This window comes from Hakea prostrata, chromosome 4 (genome assembly GCF_041222555.1).
Source record: "Hakea prostrata isolate BN-2017 chromosome 4, UWA_Hpros_2, whole genome shotgun sequence".
Taxonomy (NCBI): domain Eukaryota; kingdom Viridiplantae; phylum Streptophyta; class Magnoliopsida; order Proteales; family Proteaceae; genus Hakea; species Hakea prostrata.
In genome coordinates this window covers 46,180,483-46,203,398 of record NC_142603.1, presented here as the reverse complement: position 1 = coordinate 46,203,398, position 22,916 = coordinate 46,180,483, and the positions used below count along the sequence as shown (strand labels likewise).

Sequence of the window (22,916 nt, the reverse complement as noted above, 5' to 3'; positions counted from 1 at the left end):
AACTTTATGATAAGTAAATAAAATGCATCAAATAAAGTTGTTTTGTCTCATTAGTTACTGGGTTGGTGTTTTACCTTAAGAATAGTTATGGGGATGAATGTTATGCTTGTGTGATAGAAGTTCTCTTTATTGACGATAAAAGATGTGAATATGAATCGCACAATATGAGGTTAAGGGTCTGAATCTCCTTGGGATCAATGGCCGAATTCTACTGTATATTTAAATTATATAAGGGCTTTTGATTGGAAAGAAAGAAAGAAAGAAAAAAAAACCTTATATGCAAAAATTATACGGCGCCCCCCCCCCCCCCCCCCATGGCATAACTCAGTATTCCAAGTTAACGTTAAGCTTAACCGTCAAATAACGATTGGAAAATACGAATATACCCTCTTGTGTGCATAAAGACAAAAATATCTGTATGTAAAATTGCTCTAACCACCCTAGCCCATCTTCTTCCCTTACTGTTCTGAAACCCACCTTGCCGGCAATCACTACAGCCCCTCCCCGGCGACCAACGCCCTCTCTCTCTCTCTCTCTCCAGCTACCATAAAATCTACTTCCTGGAGAAACACTCTCATGTCATCTAGACTCCAGACCCTTTTCACAGCCAATGGTTGTTCATTTCAGACATACATAAGCGATGCATTCGCCTTAACATCACCCCTAATGGCTGCTTGGCCTAGCCAATATTAAATTCATAACACATACAACCACAACAACGCAAACACCATACAATGGTAAGAGCTACACAAGATTTGGTATTCCTTTCAACTGGGGAAAAATAACAAAGCTAAAACCAAAGAACGGAATATAGGGTGAAGAAAAGTTAAGATTACTTATTTTCTAACCTCATGAAGCTATTGGAAGCCAAAAGAACCACAAAAACGAAATATGAGAAGCAACTCCTCCCCTAGATTCTCCTGGTTGTTTTGTTGCAATATCAAGGTATTTTCATCTCCATGTACACAAGAGGGTATATTTGCCTTTTCCAACCCTCACTTGACTGTCAAGCCGAATATGGGTTATGCCTTGGTGGGGCGTCATGTAATATTTGCATATAAGGGGCATTCAAGAATTTAGCTCCCACTTAAGGGGGCGCCATGAAAAAAATTCAAAAAAAAATTATATATAAAAAACTACCCTAAGAATGTAGTCTAGGTGCCCGTAAACTGAGCCAAATAAACTTCAATTCCAAGGAAGAAAGAAAAAAATCTCTTTTTTTTATTTTCTTTTGGATATGAGGTCCATCCTCTCTACAAAAATGGAAAAGCCAAGGATTGGTTACATGCCAAATAGATCGTTAGCTCAACCGAGGAGGACTAACTGGGAAGAAGAATCAGTCACGAGATTGGAGTTTCTTGAAAAATCAACAAATATCACCAATCAAAAAAGAGTTTAAGTATGAGGATATCCTCACAAATGGTTTCAATATCCATGGAAGGTCTTGAAGAGCCATTGATTTGATTGATCAAATCAAGACTCAACAATTAGATTTTTAATTCCAATTTTTGCTGCTTGCAAGAGACCTACCCTAAGAGCATAAGCTTCCAACACCAAAACAGAAGCACCAAGAATACCACTAGAATACGCTTAAACTGGTTGCCTTGATTATCTCTCATAATCACTCCCAAACCGCCCCTATTAGTCTCGTCATTCCACATTGCATCACAATTGAGTTTGAAGAAATCTTTTGGAGGTGGGTTCCAATAATAGTTGATAAATCTGAAAGGCATGTAAAAATTATAAAAAGTTGAGTGTTACCAAAAAAATATTGGAGGCAGAATTCTTCAAAAGCCCTCATAGCTAACCTTTTCACTTCCATAGTTCCATAGGTGGCAAAGAGCTATTTCTAGAAGAAAAAATTCAATCTTTGCTTTTCCAATGTACCATAAAATAAAGAGTGTTTTTTTCCTTTCTTGTTCCTGCAAAAATTACATGCTGCCCACACTAGCGCTTTTGATAGAGTTATTTTCTGTTAACTTTAAAATTGGAAAACCATTTTACCTATTGAGTGAAGGGAATTATAAATTTTTTTTATTTTGCAAAACCTGAAGAGAGTTGGAGACAAAGAGGAGCAAAATCGAAGTTGAAGAAGGCTGAGACTCAAATTCGAAGAGTGGCGGAAGCGTGTTAAATTTATCATAAACATTCACACACATGAATCCAATAATTAACGTGGTTCGACATTCATTATGAAGCCTACATCCACGAAAAGAAAACCCCAATCAACTGACTTCTGGGGTGACGTTTCATTATCTTTAAATAAAAAGGAGTAAGAGTTCCACAAGAAGTTAAATTCTAATATAACTCCGCCTCTCTACTAGTCTCCTTATAGAGTTGGGAGACTAACAAGTTACATTCATAACCCACATAAGACAGTGGTGGCCGCTGGTTGAGACTAGGAGGTAACCTATGTATCACCTGGATCTCAAAAGCCACTCCATTATGGCACTGTGAGCCATCGAATGCATCGGAGAAGTAGAAATTAGAACCTTCTTAGTCAATAGCACCACCTCTGTCAACAAATTCGCCGACGTATTTCCACCGTCATACTCAAACGCTTCTTCGTCTGGTGCATCATCAAAATCACAGGCTTGGTAGACTGCCTAATAATACGTCTAGATCACCGTTTCATTTCCATTCGTGTTGAAAACTAGAGAGTCATAAGTACCCGAACCTGAAGGTGAAGAAACGTCAATATGTGGTGAAGTAGCAAGCCCAAGGGAAATGATAAAATGGAAGTTTTGTCTCTAAGATGTGCTTATTCCCATCTCCAATTGGCATTTACACATCCGAGTTTCAAGTCCAATGAAACTTTAGAAACTTAGTCGATGAGGCAATGGAGTGAGGAGATACGTACAGAGAAGAAATGCCACAACCTCATTTCTGATGTCTGAGCGTAACCCTGACACAAAGCAATTGACGAGGAATCAGGTAGGTAGCGAGTGGACTCAGTTTGCCAACCTTTCGAACCTTGTTTGGTAATTGGCCACTGTAGTGGATTGAGTCAGCTTGGATAACACTGCCTCCAGATCATCTGTCACACCCCACTCGTCGGTATCGCACTCGCCCAATAACCCGTGGGTGTGATCCATAGTCACAAGATCCACGATTTAGCCATTAATTAGTAATAATAAATGCACACAATATCAAATCATGGGCAAAGAACAATTCAATAATTAAATAAAAAGAATACAAGTGTCCAAAATCCAATAAAAGGTAAGGAATATAATCCAAAGAATGAATAAAAGAAATGTGTCCAAAAAGAGTATTCCAACGGAAGCAGAGAGAATGTCAAAGTTTAATTATTATTTAGGTCTTTCTCAGGGCTGGCACTTTTCTCTTCTAATCTCTCGATAAAAGGAGTCATGAGACCCTCACTCATATATCTATCTAAATGACGAACCACTTGGATCCTCTTGCAATCAGCAGGTTCTATAAGCGCACTCCATGCACCCGCAGGAGGCTTTGTGTTGTACAACACCACTTCCCATGGACGTCTCCAGAGTCTCTTCATGGGGGTTCTCTCAGACATACAAAACTTCTCCCACATCAGTATAGTCATCTAAAGAAAATACAAATAATCCACAAAGGATGAGTTCTGATGAACTCAATAAGGCAACAATCTCATATACATATCAACATCAGAATATGATGAATACAATAAAGAAAAAAATGATGTGCAATAGTATGGATGCATCTAGCAGCTAACCATGCAAGTCTCTAATAAGACAGACATGCTTTAAGATGTAACACCTGTCACATCCACCCAGCCGATACCCCATTTGGAATACCCGGGAATGTGATCCACAGTCCAAGGATCAAGATTCGTAGGTCCATGCCTCCCACATACACAGTGACATAATCATGAACAAAGATAATCAAAGTAAAAACATTTAATACTAAGTATCATGAATAAGATAAGATTAAATAAATCAGAGTGCGGAAGACAATAACAGTAAAGTGTGAACATAATCATAAAGGTGAGAAAAGGTATGATAACCACTCTCTCAGAGCAGCGGAAAAGAAGTGTGATAACGTTAATTACATGTCCAAGTATTAAAGATAATCCCAAAAAGTTAATTAATTACAGGTCCAAGTACTCCAAAAATACACCAGGGGAATGGGGCACTAAGCTAGGGTTTCCTCTACTCTAATAACAGTCTCCTCAATGGTACGGATGAAGTAAACCCAGCTTTGCCGCTCCCTCACAACCGTAGGGCTAACCCTGGTGCGGATAGTAATCCTCCTCGGCACCAACACTCGGATCTTCATAGATGCCACTACCCGAAGGGTAGTATGCAGAATCATAGTCCGTCTCGAAGGGGGTGCCATCGTAGTCTTCGGTACCTATAGGGCCTGTTTGGTTACATGAATCCAGAGATTTCAAATCTCTGAATTCACAAATGGGAGATTTTTACCCGTTTGGTTGTGTGAATCTCTAGAATCATGAAATCTAGAGATTCACCTTTTTACACTAAAAACGTGAATCTATAGATTTATGGGTATGAGGTGAAATCCAGAGATTTCACCCCTATTATAAAATCATTAAACATTTGAACCTTAACTCAATAAATATTTTTTTAGGATAAATCTACAAATTTTATTCCAAAGATTCAGCTAACCAAACAGTTAATTTTTTGAACCATGACTCCAGAGATTTGAAGTCTATAGATTTGAAATCTTTAGATTTTTGAAATCTACAGACTCAAGTAACCAAACAGGCCCTAAAAACATTTGTACAAAAGGAATGAGTTCGAAGAACTCAGCAAGGTAGTTATTCCATATTGAGAAATCATACACATACAGAACATACATAATGCAATGTGATATGGAACATATGATGCAGTATGATTCTAACTCTATAAATGCTAGTCTCTAGGGTAGACATGCTTTAAGTCATAGCACCATACTTCTTTGGGTGGTCAGTCACTCCCCCTCAATCATACAAGATATCTTGGGTCTGCCAGGGAAGTTTGATAAAGTCATCTCAAAAACCATGGTAAGGGAATAGGTCACCACTCTCTCACATCACCATTTGGTATAAGTACTGGTGCATGTCACAGTAAAGCCTAGCCCAATGCAAGTCATCTACTCAGTCGGTCAAGTCAGATCCAGATATGTTCATTCCTCACCCCCGACGATCCTTTCCGGTATCCTTCACACTAGAGTCAGTGAAATCCCGAATTTCGGACTCATCAACCCTATTGGTCATCCACAAATAGTAAACGGGAAGCTCTCACGTCCTCTCATTGATTGGTTACCGGTCTTGAGCACCCGTGAGCTCAAGTCTAGCCATTTGCAACCCTACCAATAAATGGCCCCTTTCGGGTATCCGTAGCATGGTTTATGTCCCCTACCAAATTGGTTACCGGCCTAGAGCGTCCATCCAACCATACACTACCACAGGTTGTTCGGTCTCAATGCCCTTCCGATTCGGGTCTGACACAACAAGGATAAACCTAGCCAACCAACTAGACAGTCCTATGTATGTCCTCCAATAACCCGGGAGAGTGTCGATAGGCACCATCGGAGAACATCCCATACTATTCCCTCCGATGCCTAAGGACAGAAGTGTCAATAGAACACTCCCCAATCCCAAGTCAATACGTAAGCAATCACATATTCAAATTCATCATCTTTCATGCATCCAATGCATCTTATCATAAAATTTAAATCATGATATTGAAATGAATCATCATAGACATAAGTAAACAAGAATAGTAAGGTAACATGACAAAAGTATGAAGATGTCAATACTACTGTTCTAACACATATATAACAGTCTTATAAAGATTTAAAAGAAATCAAAAGGTCCTATTCATAAACAAGAACATAAATCATAAGTTGGTGATCTATATATTTATGGAGATAACCATCCTTACCTTGGGTTGAATTGATGATGAATTGAGAGTACCAAGAAATAGTCCAAAATAATTGTTAAGGCCCTAAACAAACATCAATAATAAGTTAGAGAATAAATTAGGAAGATTGGATATCAATTGGATCAAAACTGGCCAAGGTTGCTGTCAGCAACAACTTTGGTCGATGGTATCGACCAAAAGGATCGACCAAAATTTCCTTCAGGACAGAATGATGGATTTTGGGTGTTTTCATCCTAAATTGGTTTTCCGGTGTTCAGATCAATCTGAAACTTGGAGGAACACTTAACAACAGTAGTAGGACACTATAGGTTAAGAAATTTACCCAATCCAATGGTCCAAACAAAAAGCCCAAATTGAGCTAACAAGTTCAAGTGACAAACATCATGGCATGAGTTGGGATTGATTGCATTGTCATGGAAATGGCATGTAATAGCTAGGGGAACTAATAGAATTTCGATTGGAATCATATAAAAGTGATAAACATGAACATAGCATGCCCTACAACTCAGTTTAGTACAAAATGACCTGATGTTAGTGGAAAAATTAGAGGAATACATATACTAGGCATGAGGTGGAGGCATAGCATCAATGGATGGCTAAGAAACTCATAGGTTAATCATGTGTAGACACTTGGAGTAGTGGTTGCAAGGTTGCAGCACCATCTCCAATGTCTCACCAGCAAGAAAGGAAAAGAAAAGAATAGAAAATGGTAGGATAGAGAGTGGAATGGTGATTCATACCTTAGTGTGGAAGATGTAGACAAGAATCAATAGTAAACAATGAGTTTTTGATGAGATGCCCTTCACATTAGCCAAGGAGGTGCCTTGGGAAGCTCTCCCCCACAATTTCAGGTGAAAAAAATGATTGCACAAGGCTCAAGGCTCGAGGTCATAATAAATAGAATAGGAATATTCCATGGAATCTTTAACTTGGAGGACTGGGAAACTTTGGTCAATGGTTTTGGTCGATGCCATCAACCAAAAGGGTCGACCAAAATGTTTCTCAGCAGAAAAACAGGTTTAGTTCAGCAACTTCAAGTAGGGATTTGAAAGGCTATACAAGGTCAATTTGAGTGAGGTTTTCTTCCACAATTCAATCAAGAAGTCTAGTTTCGGGGAATACCTTCAGATTGTGCACAGGAGGTCATTAGGTATATCAACGAGATTAATCTTCTCCGATGCGCAGACTTTCCTTAAACACTGATAATGCATTTAAGCAAGGGGTATCATCATCAATGTCCATAGGCTCAGTCTCCGAATCATGATCATCAATCAGAATGGTCCATAGGTCTCTTCTACCACTGCTTCGGGTCTTTGGACCTGAATACAACAGTGGATCCGGGTTAGGGTCAGGGTTAGAATAGGGCTGGATATTACAACACCAGTCCTCCTCTAGGTAGGTCTCGTCACTCTGATCCCTCACAAACTAGCTACCTCTATTGGGATCCCAGGCAAGGGGTACGGTCATCGTCAATCAACCATGGCTATGGTTTAGGTCCACACTCTCACCACAACAGTACTGGCGCATGTCGGGGATTCTAATCAAATGCAAGGTCTTACCGTAACATACTACATGTGGTCCAAATACCTCCCCTATGGCACCAACCAACTCGGTTTAGCATCTTTCCCCACCTAGAAATGGGAATCGTCACAGACTGATTACCTCTATTGGACTCCATTCCCTAACCCTATGGTCATCCACATATTGTTGGGGTGGATGCTCTCATGTCCCATCACGACTCCCAAACAGCTTATTGAACGCCCATGAGCCAAACCCTAACATATGCAACCCTACCATTGCATGATCAATAGTGGACCATTGAGTCTCCGCATAAAGTGGCTACCCCTATAGGATGAAACAGAGTCACGTCACTATTATCATGGGTCATTCAGCTTCAATACCCCTACCGAAAGGGTAGTAGCATGTAAGAGTATCTAACCATGCAATCTAAACCTCCTAGGTATGTAATCTAGCAACCATGATAGTGCTAGGGGCATCAAAGAACAGTGTCCCATACCACAATCTCTCATATCCCAAGCTAGGAATATCCAGCAAGGATAACCCTCAAACATAGTCGCACCAACACATCATTCAATATCAAATAATAAATCAAGTACATCTAATCATCATCCACAACATGTCATCATCAAGTAATCAATTTAAACTACTGTTACAGCAAGTTATAAGACTACTTACACTATCAAAGTAATGGACAGTTTATCATATCACATGTCAAATCATATATGTAATTGTAACCTTACCTGACTTAGCGGAAAAACTACTGAGAAAAGTATTTAACCTCACAAGTAACTACTCCAACAAACCTCAAAGATCACCTAGATTAAGGTTAAGAAGTTTCATTAAAGTATGAGATCAAACTGGAGCAAAAATCAAATTGACAAGGCTACTGTCACCAGCCGGTTGCTCAAGGCAGTTGGTTGGGCCAATTGACTGCCCCCCCTTCTTGGGCAGAATCTCAAGTTTGAAAATCAGACTCTTGATCACCCATCCTCGATCTGATTTTTGGATGATTCAAATCCGAATTTCGTCGTTAGTACTCTAGAGAGGTCATCACATTCCATATTATAGAAGAGGAAGATCTAGAATCCACTTCATCTTATTCGACAAAATCAGACATTGATCCAAATATAGAAATTCATCATCGGGCGTGATCTAGTCGAGATCATTGATGGGAAGGATTCTAAACACTCCAATTCACCATTAAAAATTTTAGAGGGAGGCAGCAACACTCTAATAATAAAGAATTCAAGTAAGGAGAGAGTTTTCTTAACTAACCTCTAAGAGATCTGAAAGTCCGAGCGAGATCCAAGCCTTCTCCGTAATTCAAGAGTTCTTCACCACCAACCACATGTACACTATCTCCCAATCGTCCACAATAGCTTCCACAAATAGAAATTAGGTTGTGGATGACTATTTATAAAGGGTTGGGGGCAAAACAGGGTTTAAAACTCGTAAAAAGACCGATCGATCACTTAGGGCGATTGGTTGGGTCAATCAACTGCCTTAAGCAACCACCCCCTAGTATTTTTCAGTACTTGGTTGCTTTGTTCATCTGGTTGATCCTCGACACCAATCTAACTTGTTGGGAAATGCCATGTCAGCATTTGCCACATCAGCCTCTATTGGTTTTGATGATAATAAGCATGAATTACTAATGGCTATATTGAGTTATGATGTTTTAGTTCAAGATGAGAACAAGTGGACCAACTCCAAGTCAAAGCCATATGCAAGTCAAAGCCAAGATCATGCCAAGACAGACATGAAAATGGACATGAAGTCTAAGTCAAGATGACCATGCCAAGATGGACATGAAGACCGTTGCACAAAATCAAGTCGAAGACCAAGTCAAAGATCAAGACTTAGGCTAAATCAGGGCTTGGGACACCTTTGCATACACACACATGTAAATGCATCCATAATATGTAATCCATGTTACTAGAGTGACCTAGGACATGTTATTAAGGTGTACAACGCTTAGGATTGTCAAAACGATCCAAAAATCCAAGCCATATCCCAGTCCAAAGTTGTTTAGAAAAACAGAGCCCAGACGGATGTCCGTCTGAGCAGACGGACGTCCGTCTGTTTTGATAACTCTGTTTCTCGAGAAAACAACGAAGGCCGGACGGAATTTCCGTCGCGGCGACGGATGTCCGTCCGAGCCAGTCCAGGCCAGATGGATGACCGTCTGGGCAGACGGATGTCCGTCTGAGCCAGTCCAGAAGGATGTCCGTCTGAGCCAGTCCAGGCCAGACGGATGTCCGTCTGGCCCAGATTTGACTATAACGGCTAGTTTAAAGAGAATATCCTCTACAGCTGTTTGCAACGGATACTTTTGAGACGGATGACCGTTTGACTAGACGGACGTCCGTCTGGGCTGAAAAACAGGACAAAAAATGTGTCCGTTTTCTATCTGTTGGGGATTGGGTTTTGGCACTCAAAGGTGCTCTATATAAACCCAATTCACCTCATTTGAGAGGCACAACACTCACACTTGATCACCCACTCCCCAAGTGATCCTAAAGCTCTCAAATTGCAAGAAAGCCTTGTGCTTTGCCTTTCACCTTCTCCCCAACCTTGAAGAACATACCAAGGTGGTAAAGTAAGCTTGTGGAAGTCAAGCTTGAGGTGATTGAAGGCTTTGGTGGTGCATGCATTTCATATCTTGAGCATACAACTCTTATTGCATCACACACACACAAGAGGTAAAGTGTCACACCTCTTGTTAAGGTAACATCCTTCTCTTATAACTGTTTTCAATTCTAGTCTAGGTAGATTAGAATTGGTTTTGGGTACTCTTGCCCGTGAACAATGATTGGTTGGGTGCTCTTGCCCATGAACAAAGATTGAAGAGGGTGCTCTTGCCCTAAGATAAACAAAGATTGTAAAGGGTGCTCTTGCCCCGTAACAAAGATTGTAAAGGGTTTGATCTCTACCCATTGTATTGAAAGAGAATCACTAGTGGAATACTCTCTTGAGGCCAAGAGAGGAGTGGACGTAGACTTGCAAAGTCGAACCACTATAAAATACTTGTCTTGTGGTTGATTGTATTGTTTAATTTCATTTGAATTTTCAATTTAGTTTTGTATTTCCGCACAAACCGAAAAATTGGGACAATCCACTAGTTGCAACCTAATCACCCCCCCTCTAGGTTGCACCAACATAACTTAAACCAACACATGGGGGGCCCTCACCTTGATCTCGGACATCTTCAAACTCAACTTGTCTCAAGCTAGAGATCCACCTTCCCACTTCATCAGGGTTACCAATGGACCTTCTTCGGGTTCCTAGTAAGGTAGGTTCTTCATCAGTAGAATCCAAATTGGCTCAGGGTGTGGATCATGGGCTTTAATCCAGAAGCCTACAACTTCTTACAACTGGAACTTTGGGTACTCGGACTTGCAATACAGATCCCGGGTTAGAATAACGGGGGTTATTACATCATCAAACTCGGTAGGGCCAAATATCACCGCCAATGCCCTTGAAAACTCTAGCCAAGTAGTGAACGCCGATGTCTTGTGCATCCATTGGTACCACTGAAGCACAGGCTAGTCCATTTGGACAGAAGAAATGAGGAGGCGTTGTTCTTCCACTGTATTATGGTACTCAAAAAATTGGTTGGCCTTAAAGAGCCACCTATATGGTCTTCGCCTTCAAATCACGGAAAATCAAGGCAAAGCATTCGAGTTTGAATGGGGTTTGGTGGCGGTGGTGTGGGAAGGTGCACACTACTGCCCACTGGCATGTTGAGCTGCACATTGGAAATGTCGGATACTTGCCAAGACTCCGCAGCATTGTTGAGGAGGTAGTGCATCAGTTCCAGTAGCCCATCCATCGCCATGAAGCTAACCGACATCTCAATAATGGAGTTCTGTTGTCCCCTCACAACCGTTTGGAGATTATGTTGTTCCTTGACAACATTTTGGTGCTCGATGGTCACATTTGCAGAGAGTTGAGACGTCCATCGTGGTCATTCAATGCTTCTTTCAACAGTCTCACCGTTTCATCCAATTGTTAGAGTTTTGTATTCTCATCCATTGGGGAGGGGAGTACTCTTAACAAAAACACTGTTAATGTTCAAAGAGAAGATAGCCGACTTTGAGGGTGGCACCTCCAAGGAAGAAGAAAATAGAGAAGAAAGTATTTCATTCATGCTGATTCTTTCACACTTACAACTTATATAGTGCTCCCTTCAAAACCCTACAATGCTTCCAATGCTAACCCTACAATTAATCCCTTACACCCACTCCTATCGCATGATCACAAAACCCCTTCCTACTGTTATCGGTCCATTTACCCCTTTTAGACATAATAATTCAAATTCGTCGATGGTTTCCTCTCACAGTGTGGTCTTGCTGCCATTGCGGTGGTGCTTTGCTCCTGCTCCTGTTCGTCGCCCAACATGGCATTTTGTGGTCCTGGGTGTGGTCCCTTGAATGTCCTTGTCACTTGCTCACGTATCCCCTACACCAGCTGAAGGCACATGCTTCATAAAAGATACGTATAAAGAAGAAGGGGTCCCCTGCAGTCCCTCGCTCCTTCACATTCTTCACCCACTAATTCCTCACTTGATCAACCAATCGCCTAGCCACCTCCGACGACTCTATCACCTTCCCATTCGCGAGTGACTCGTCTCCCTTACACTTATGAAATGCCTTAAGTATAACGTCAAAGAGTGCTTTATCCTCATCACTTAGCCTTAAACTTCTCTGCCACATATTCCTTCACTAAAACCCCTTTACCAACTCCTCCAAAACCTTCACCTTCTTTATGCTTCTTCCTTGCCCCTGTTCCTAGAATCTTTGACACCATTGCAATTTTTGCTCCTGCAACTTTCTCAAACACAGGGGTCACCACTGCACTTCTAGCTTCTGCAACCTTCCTATACACATAAGCTAACTTCTTTGTAATAGTAGCAACAACCTTACGCCCATATTCACCCAATGTGCCTTATTTATTCACTTCTTCACCTTCTCCCCTGTTTTAGGTGACTAGAGTGAACCTAAATGTGAAATCCCCCAAAACCCTAACCCTAAAATCCATATTGTAGGTCCAAAAACCTGGAGTGTGGGTAGAAGGCAACTGTGGGTCATCCAAGTAGAGACCATTGATTTGGTTTCTGAACCAATGGAAGTAGATGGAGATGACGCTGAGTCAAGAGTTTTGTCAGAATGTGGAAGGATATCTAACTTAAACATTGAAGGACTTGGTAGATGGATCAAGAATGCGATGATGACACATGTAAAAGGTCTCGAAAATCAGGTAAGACTCTTCTATAGCATAGAAAAGGACCAAAGGAAGAGATAGGGCATTCAAGGCCTTAAATTCACTCCTGGAACAAAAGTACCAAGGGTGGGTTGCCAACCCTGGTCGCCCCGAAGCAACCCACCCAGCTTTGGGGGAAAAAGTGTTTTTTTGGAAAAGTGATTTTTGAAACCTATTTAATGATTTTTCATTCTAAAACATATCATTATGTTCTAAATCCATCAAAGAACGTCAAAGCTCCTCAAGAGAACATTCCCCAAGGTGAAGGAAGGTGTGGAGAGCATCCATCAAAGTTTTTGAACGCTGGTTCGCTTTCTTAAAGGTTAGTATTCATCTTCATTCTAGTTTTCTTTTTTTGATTGATTCCTCCTACTGCCAAGACCTAGATGAAGGTTTCTACTTGTTGCAACTACCTAATTCTTCTATCATCTTTACTCTAGAGTGAATCCCCATTCACTCTACCTCATTTGTGAATCTTTGGTTCAATTTCGGAGAAAACCTAATATAGGATTCGTCAGATTTTCATTCTGTTAGTTTGTTTGATCTCTAAACTGTGTTAGATCATGTTCTAGTATGATTTCAAAATTTTCTAAATAATTTCGAAGTATTTCATAACCCAAAGGGAAGTTTTCTATCGATCTGAGCCAAATATGTTCGTACACAGAAGGCTAGTTGATTGCTTTGGTTGCCCCGGGCGATCCATCCAAGCTCTGGCAGTTTTCATGGCCGGGTTGACTGCCCGCCACCCACTCCCAAGTTGGTCATTTGTTTCTCTTTACAACACCATACCTTTAGGGTTGTTTTTGACTTTAAACCAACATGTTAATAGGACTTTTTGGGAATTGTGAACATACTCTTTAACCTTATTTACAAGGTCACGAATCGATAGCAAGGTGAGGACGTTCACTTACATATAACCATTGTTACATTTTTTTATTTTATTTTTTGTTTTGTTATGGAACTTGCTTATATTGATAACATGTAGCTGTTTTAGGGTTTAGAAATGATTATTATGACTAAAATTTTAGTATACATGTGATTAATAATGTTCATGATATATGGATCAACAAGTGACTGTATGGTCTTAGATCGAATTGTGACATGAGAGTGTTATTGAATCCATCTTGTAATGTGAATGTAAGTTGTAATCGGGAATTGGGGAATGCCATTCGAGTGTTTCTGTCTTGGGACATTATTGGGGGTGGTATGAGACACAATCCTATGATGCCTCTTGGCGCTTTTCACAGTTACCGGATGACATAACTATGAAGTCTAGTTGAGTTTGGTTAGGAACCCCGTCATATCATCACCCTATCGATGGGGTATTGATGTCGAGTGACCCATAGCAGGGGTATTTGGTTGGTGGGTCCTCAAGAATGCGAGAAGCATGAAGGGACACGAGAGTTTCCCGCCCATTATATGTGAATGACCTATAGTGTCACATCGACCCAGCTGGTACCCAATCTGGCATACCCGAGAATGTGATCCACAGTCCAAGGATCAAGCATCGAGGGACCATGCCTCCCACATACGTGATAACACAATTATGAACAATAATAATCAAGGTAAAAGCAACAGATAATAGATATCATGAATAAGATGAGGTCAACTAATCAGAGTGCGGAAATAGATAATACCAAATGTATAAGTGTAATCAAAAGGGTGAGAGAGTAAGTGAAAGTCACTCTCTCAAGGCAACGGAAAAGTAGTAAAATCAAGTTAGTTACAATCCCATGTTTAAAAAGTAATCCAAAGAAAGCTAATTACATATCCATATGTTCCACAATAAACCAGGGAAATGGGGCACTAGACAAGGGTTTCTTCTATCCTAATGATCGTCTCCTCATGGGTGTGGATGAAGAAAGCCCAACACGGTCGATCCCTCACCAAGGTGGGGCTAACCCTAGAACGCAGAATAATCCTCTTCGGCACCATAACTTTGATCTTCACCGTAGCTACCACCCGGAGGGTAGTATGAGGAATCAAAGTCCGTCTCATAAAGTGTGCCATCAGAGTCTTCAATACCTGCAGGATAATCTAAAAACATTTGCGCAAAAGGAATGAGTTCAAAGAACTCAGCAAGGCAGTTATTCCATAATTTAAAATCATACAAATACAGGTCATAACATAATGCAATGTGATATGAGACATATGATGCAAATATGATTCTAACTCTAGGAATGCTAGTCTCTATGGTAGACATGCTTTAAGCCATAGCACCATACTTCTTTAGGTAAGTCTCAATCACTCAATACCGGGGGGAATTGGGTCCTGCATCCCTCTCGGACAAATCCATGGTTGGGGTTTCGATCACCACTCTCTCACATCTCCATTTGGTCTAAGTATTGGTGCATGTCAAGGTAAAGCCTAGCCCAATGCAAGTCATCTACTTAGTCATATCAAGTCAGATCCGGATACTTCCATTCCTCCCATCCCGAGATCCTTTCCGGTATCCCTCACACTAGAGTCACGGATATTACCCACCGGACTCATCAACCCTATTGGTCATCCACAAATAATAGACGGGAAGCTCTCACGTCCTCTCATGGATATGACCCACCGATCTTCGAGTGCCCATGAGCCCAAGTCTAGCTATTTGCAACCCTACCAATAAATGGCCCCTCTCGGGTATCCATAACATGGTTTATGTCCTCTCCCGGATTGGTTACCGGTCTTGAGCGCCCATCAAACCATACACTACCACGGGTCGTTTGGTCTCAATGCCCTTCCGATTTGGGTCTGACACGACAAGGACAATCCTAGCCACACAACTAGACAATCCTATGTATGTCATCCAATAACCCGGGAAAGTATCGATAGGCACCTTCGGAGAACATCCCATACTATTCCCTTAGATGCCCAAGGACAGAAGCGTCAATAGGACACTTCCCAATCCCAAGTTATACTTAAGCAATCACATACTCAAGTCCATCATATCTCATACATTTGATACATCATCATGATAAAAGTTAAATCATAACATCGAAATGATCCATCATAAATACAAGTAACAAGAATAATAAATCATTATGACAAAAGTATATGAAATCACAATACTATTGTTCTAAAACATGTGTAGCAGTCGTATGATATTCAAAAGCAATTAAGAGGCTATGTTCACTAAGTATAAGCACCAAAACATAAGTACATTGCCTATGTGTTTATGGAGATAACCATCCTTACCTTATGTTGAGTTGATGACGAATCAAGAGTTACCAAGGAATGATCCAAGAGTAGTGTTAAGACCCTAAACAAACATAAATAAGATATTAGAAAAGAAATCGGGAAGATTGAATGTTGAACGGGTCAAAACTGGTTGAAGTTGTTGTCAGCAACAAGTTTGGTCAATGCTCTTGGTCGATGGCATCGACGAAGGATGATCGACCAAAATAGTCTCGGGACTGCATAATGGGTTTTGGGGATTTTGGTCCGAAATTGGTCTTCCAGGGCTTGGATCGATCCGGAACTTAGAGGGATGCTTAAGAACAGTATGAGAACACTACAAATCAAGGAATTAACATAACCTAATGGTCTAAATAGAAAGCCCCAAATTGAGCTACTAAGTTCAATAGACAAGAATCATAGCATGGATTGAAATCAATTGCATTTGCACTGGAAATGCATGCATTAGCTAGGGGAACTTATAGGAATTGAATTAGGGTCATATGCTAGCCTTAAATATAGACATGGCACACTATATACCTCAGTTTATGATAAGAAAGCATGAAGTTAAGAAGAAAATCAAGGAATGCATATGCAAGGCTTGAAATGATTGCATGGCATCAATGGACAAGGGAGAGAATCATAGTTTAAGCAAGAGTGAACACTTAGAGTGATGGTTGCAAGGTTGCAGCACCATCTCCAAGGTTTCAACAGCAATAGAAGGAGTAGAAAAGAATAGAATAGAGAATGAGAGTGATGAATCATACCTTGTAGTTGTTGATGGAGGCAAGGAACAATGATTGACAATGATTTGGGTGGAATCTTCCTCACTAATGCCTAGGAGGTGCTTTGGGAAGCTCTACCCACATTCTCAGGAGTGATAATGATTAGAATAGGGCTCAAAACATGAGGCTAGTATAAATAGAATAGGGAATATTCCAAAGAATCATTAACTTCGAGTCTGGGAAACTTTGGTCGATGGTCTTGGTCGATGTCATCGACCAAAGAGGATCGACCAAAATAGGTTTCAACAGAAAATCCAGAATTAGTTCAGCAACTTCGGGCAGGGATTTGGAGGGCTATACAGAGTCAAATTGAGTGGGGTTTTCTTCTACAAGTCAATCATGAAGTCTAGTTTTGGGAAATACCTTTGGATCGTGCACGGGAGTCCATTAGGTACTTCAACTAATTCACTCTTCCTCGATGCGCAGATTCTCACTAAACACTGACAATGTACTCAAGTAAGGGGTATCATCGTCAATGTCCATGGGCTCGGACTCCGACTCAAAATTATCAATCAAAAGGGTCCACAAGTCTCTTCTACCACTGCTTCGGGTCTTCGGACCTATAAACAACAATGGATCTGGGTCAGGGTCAGGGTTAGGATAGGGCTGGATTTTACAGTAATAGTCCGAGAATTATGCATTTACCCCTTACCCAGGATCTCAAGACCGGTAACCAACCGGTAAGAGATCAGAGTGACGAGAACTACCTAGAGGAGGTTGTTGTTCTATCTTAATGCGTGTCTGCCATTAGAGACTAGTATCTGTTAGAGTATAGTTGCATACTTGCATTGTGCCTCATGTCATATTGCACCATGTGATGTATTGATTTGGATTGAAATATTGGTTATCTTTTTGAGAATTACTCGTTGAGTTCCTCGAAGCTCACCCTCGTAGATATATGTTTTAGATTTTGTTGCAGATCCATATGCCACAACAATTCAAGAATATAAGACGTCAGTGACCAATCCGTACTGTGCACCGGATTACGGGTATGACGACATGCACGATGACACGTGTGCATACTACAACGGTGCACACTAAGATTAGCCCCACACTTTGGAAAACAGAGACCATTCGAGAGACTGAATATTTTGAATTTTATATATACTTTTTAATTAAAGATACTACTTGATATAATTCCTTAGGAGTTTTGTTTATACTTTTCCTTTCTAATAGTTTGATTACTTTAGATTTAACATCACTTCCGCACTCTGATTTTGTTTGAGATTCTTAACACTTGATTAAATTCATTAATAATATTATTACATTGATTTATTCTTGTTCATGATTGTACTATTCAACGGTTGGTGATTGTCTGAGATCTAATATTTGGGGATGTAATTCGGGAAGTGGGTATCGACTGGGTGGATGTGACACTAGGAATTTGTTTGTAAATTTGAAAAAATTAAGTGAGGTTTGATCAAATAAAAAACTTAAGCTATAATTTTATTGGATGAGGGTATTTTTGTCTTAAAATATTTTAAATTTGAAAAATTAACAATCAAAATATAACAATAGATAACTTGCAATTTTTTAAAAAGGCCAGTGTGGGAAGCATGTAATTTTTATCACTTAAATGGACCGTCAATAGTTTTGATCCAACTTAAGCGGACAACATGAAAATAAAGGAGGCATGTTACTGTGTTAGAGTCCAAAATGGGCTTGTTTTTATCTTTATTGGACAACATGAAAATAAAATTTTCTAAAATAAAGGAGGCCTGCTAGAGTTCGGACTGGCTTGTTTTTTTTTTTTTTTTTTTGAAATGAGGTTCATCCAAGCCAGCTTGCGCGCACTACGACTACATCCTCAAGGCGCATTTTATATAATTAATATAGATGGGGCTTAGCCCTTGGCCCTGAGGGGATTCAAACTCTGACCTCCTATGAGGAAGAGTTGATCAAAGTTGGGCTTTGCCAACTGAGCCACCCCTCGGGTTGACTGGCTTGTCTTTATTTGTATTGAAGAGCAGATCCCAATTCATAAACCATTGAATTAGATTAAGAGCTTCATCTAGAAGCAAACAAAAGGAAATTTGAGATTCAAATCAGACAGCTTTTGCAAAAGGACAGTTAAGGAGAATATGCTCCACTGATCAGAATCACAGCCACATCTCTTGCAAGCCTTAACAATTGGAATCTTCCTTTTGTATAGCTCTTCACTAACCGCGATTCCATTCCAAAAACTTTTTCATAAAAAGACCTTGATTTTAGGAAGTGTTTTTGTATTCCATAATCTCTTCCAATGCTCATCTTCCAAAAACGTTCCCAAATGAGATTTATTCAGAAAATAATATATCGATATCACTTAGAAAATCCCAGATTTATTTCCTCCCCAAATCATCTTTTATCTTCCATTGGTTTAAAGATTGAGATTCAGATGAATTTTCAAAATTTTATCCTTATCTGATGGGAGGAAAAATTCATGTAACAAATCAATCTTCCAAGATCTTATAGCTGAACCTCAAGGGGTGGCTTAGTTGACAAAAGACCAAATATTTCCACATAGGAGGTCAGAATTTGAATCCCCTCAAGGTCAAGGGCGAATCTCCGCCCGTATAGCTCCCCTGAGGATGTAGTTGTGCACGCAAGCTGGCCCGATCTACATTATTTTTTTTATTTTTTCTTGGAACTGATAGCTTTATATAAGGGGATAGGGATTGTTACATATACTAAACAGACTATCGAACTCATGACCTCTTTACCAAGAGATACCTATATAGATTTTACTTATAAAATATAGATTCGCCCCCTTTGTTGAGTACCCAATGAATGATATGTTTTAGACGTGTGTAAGAATTATAATCTAAGGACATTCATTGGATTTATCCTAACCCTTAGATTAAAATATTTCATATGATTGAATTGTCACTTATTGGACATTTATTGGAAAATATCTCTAAGAAGACCAGCCAATTCTAGGGTTCAATCCTTTACAATTCTCACCTCCGCAATTCCCGGTAACTTATCTAGGAGTGTAGCACATAGTAATTAATTATCCAACTATCACAATTAAAACCCAATTAATAATTGAATAATAAATTCCTAAAAATTTTATTAATTTCATCTCTCTTCTTTTGATGAAGTTTAATTTTAGGAATTTATGAGATTCAATTCTTAATTTAATTAAATTGTAATTCAGACATTAAATAATTAACTAGCACGTGTCAAACATAGATTCCAATCTAATGGCTAAGGTACACATGGGATCTCATCCACCGCAATTCACCATTAATTAGGATATTTATATACTTAATTAGTTAAAATTAACAAAATTTAATTGTTCTTACCGAGAAAAATAATAATAATAATCTAATAGTAATACCACCGTCCTCTAAAGTCCAACTTACCTTCCATTGTTTTCTCTTTGGTCTGAATTTGGTCAGAGTTTCTCTGTTGGAGACAAGGAACAGGAATCAAAGATCTACGGAAGAAATCGCTCAAATCTGCAAAGTATCTACTACAATTAGTTGTTTCCAAACTGAAAAAACTGCGTATTTTCTTCCTGTAAATAGACATTGTTCAATCTTGATTAACCCAGTTTCAGAATCCCACGCCTGTTACCAAAGCATCAATGGCTTCTTCATTTTTTTCTGGGTTTCTTTCGATTTTAGGGTTTCTTTCAGTTCTGTTTCTGCAAATCCATCTTTCACATTCTCTCACCTGTTCGTCTCAAAAGCTTTCTGGCAACAGACTTTTCGACCAGTGCAATGATCTTCCACAATTAAGCTCTTATCTTCACTGGACCTACAATTCAAGTAAGTCATATCTGAAGATAGCCTTCTTGGCTCCTGCTAAAACAGATGGATGGGTTGCTTGGGCTATCAACCCTAGTAAACTTTCGATGGTTGGGTCTCAGGCTTTGATCGCTTACAAGGTTGATGATAAAATGACCGTGAAGACTTTCAATGTGAAATCGTACCAGTCGATCGAACCTTCCGCGATTGCTTATGATATTTGGTACAAACAAGCTGAGTATTCGGATGGGATGATGAAGATATATGCGACCGTATCTTTGCCTACTAACATGAAAACGATTAATCAGGTGTGGCAGGTTGGAAGTTCTGTGTCGAACGGGATTCCGACTGCCCATGATATGCTAGCAGCCAATTTGAACTCTATGGGAACCCTCGATTTGTTGAAAGGAGAGACCGGTTCTTCGAATGGAGGGGATGATAAGCTTAAAAAGAGAAACGTCAGTTCAATTTTCTCTTCTTTTATCTTTTTCTGTTTTTGTGGTCTTGGGTTGGGATTTTCTAATGGACCCTTGATTTGGGATTTAGGAGCCAATTTTGAATTCATTTTTTTTCCTTCTCATTAACTTTGGTTCACCTGCTTTGTCGTATGTTTCTCTTGCTTTCCTGTTTGTCTGATAAATTTGTGCTGTTTTAGAAGAGATTATTGGATGGGTTTTTTATTTCATGGAAATTTAATCTGGTCTTCGTTTGGAATTTTTGATGGGGACAATTATTTTTGTCTGGGCCCTGTTGAAAATGCGTTTGGAGAGACGACAAAAAGTTTTCCTGTAGCTCTAGGATTAGTAATTCAAAATTTTGTTTCTTCGTTCCTGGCCGCATTTCACTTTCTTATCTTTTGGAACTGTTGCAACTGTCCGAATGTCAACTTCTCTGTAATAATTATAGTTTCAAAGTTGCAAGGATTGTTGAATATGAGTAGGTCGTGAGAAGAAACCCAATTCTTGCTTTACTTGAAACCTTCAAGTTATTTATCTAAGTATTCTTTGAGATTGACTAAGTTCTTGGTTGTGGTTCCTATCAGATTCATGGAATATTGAATGCTGTCAGCTGGGGATTTTTGTTTCCCTTAGGAGTCGTTTTTGCAAGGTACCTAAGGATGTTTCAGTCTGCAGATCCTGCCTGGTTTTATCTTCATGTATCCTGCCAGTGCTCTGCTTATGCTATTGGTGTTGCTGGCTGGGCAACTGGTCTTAAGCTTGGGAGTGATTCACAAGGAGTGGAGTATTCCACCCACAGGAATATTGGGATTGCCCTCTTCTGTTTTGCTACTTTGCAGGTAACAATTCTGGTTTTTGGGTTTAGCTGATTTTGAGTAATTTCTTTCCTCCTGTTTGTTAATGTGGTGTTGGGTATGATATCTTTGATGGGTTACAATTGTCTGCTTTCATCCTAATGCTTACCTAGAAAACAGAATCAAACCGAGTCATTCCTGTTGCCTGGCCAGTATCTTTCTTTCTTTCAATCAAAGTAATTTGTTGATTTCGTGGTTTATTCTGGGAAACATTATAAAACATAAATCTTTCTGGTTTGTAGTGTATCTAGTAAGCTAGGCAATGAAAATTGTAAGCTTACCATGTCAAAACTTTGCTCAATTGGTCTTTGCATTAATGCTGAGTTTTCAGCATCTGATTGCATCCAATCTACAGTTACTTAACTTTATCTGAGAAGAGTAGTAGATTTAACTATAATATGTTTGCTAGATGTGGTACCGGAAGTCAGTTCTTTCATATATCTCCGCAAATTGATTTAGTGTCACAAATTTTTCAACTTAACATCTAAGCCAATACAACATATCTAATTTTTCCTTGCTGTCTGGTTGTGTAGATTTTTGCATTGTTTCTGAGACCTAATAAGGATCACAAGTACCGTATCTACTGGAATGTCTACCACCATGGAATCGGCTACCTTGTTGTCATCCTTGGAATCTTCAATGTGTTTAAAGGTCTGGAGATATTGGACCCTGCACAGGTGTGGAAGAGAGCTTATGTAATTGTGCTCATTGTATTGGGTGCAAGTGCTTTACTCCTGGAGGCCATTACATGGACGGTAGCATTGAATAGAAAATCAAAAAAATCTGCTAAATCTGCTAAGTCTTCTAATGGATAAGATGCAATGGTAATAGTAGCCTATCATGATGGCTTGAGTTGGTTCTTTCATCATTCTTCTCTTATCTTCCTTTACTGTATTAGTTCAAAGAAAAAGGTAATGCTGCTAGCAGGAGTTTATTCTTTTCTTTCCTCCTCTTTGTTCATCTTGTGTATACTGGCTTAGTTGCATACTTACAGTTTGAGTGTCCTTCAGGTTTCTTAGAATGTATCGGTAGGCTTCCATAATGTTATTTTAGTCTCCATGTCCATATGGTTGGTTTTGGTTTTTTTTTTTTTTTTGTGGGGAGGGGGGGGGGGGTTACAGAGTTTTGCAAACATCTCTGATTTTGTCTATTACAATATCCGGATTTCTGCTTTCTGGATTGCTTCTTAAGGACATTGAACTATTCTAAGAATCTGTAAAATGAAAGAGGCATTGATGAGTTCTCTGACTTTCTG

General features: G+C 39.7%; 1 protein-coding gene across 1 annotated transcript; it reads left to right on the top strand.

The window, feature by feature from the left end:
- The first annotated feature begins 20,047 nt into the window (after positions 1–20,047).
- Positions 20,048–22,714, top strand: LOC149019141 (cytochrome b561 and DOMON domain-containing protein At3g25290-like). The gene is made up of 3 exons (XM_089154485.1): positions 20,048–20,807; positions 21,392–21,646; positions 22,195–22,714. Exons 1-3 carry the CDS (start codon positions 20,187–20,189, stop codon positions 22,474–22,476), a joined length of 1,158 nt encoding a protein of 385 aa, XP_089010611.1. The 5' UTR covers positions 20,048–20,186; the 3' UTR covers positions 22,477–22,714.
- The last annotated feature ends 202 nt before the right edge of the window (positions 22,715–22,916 follow it).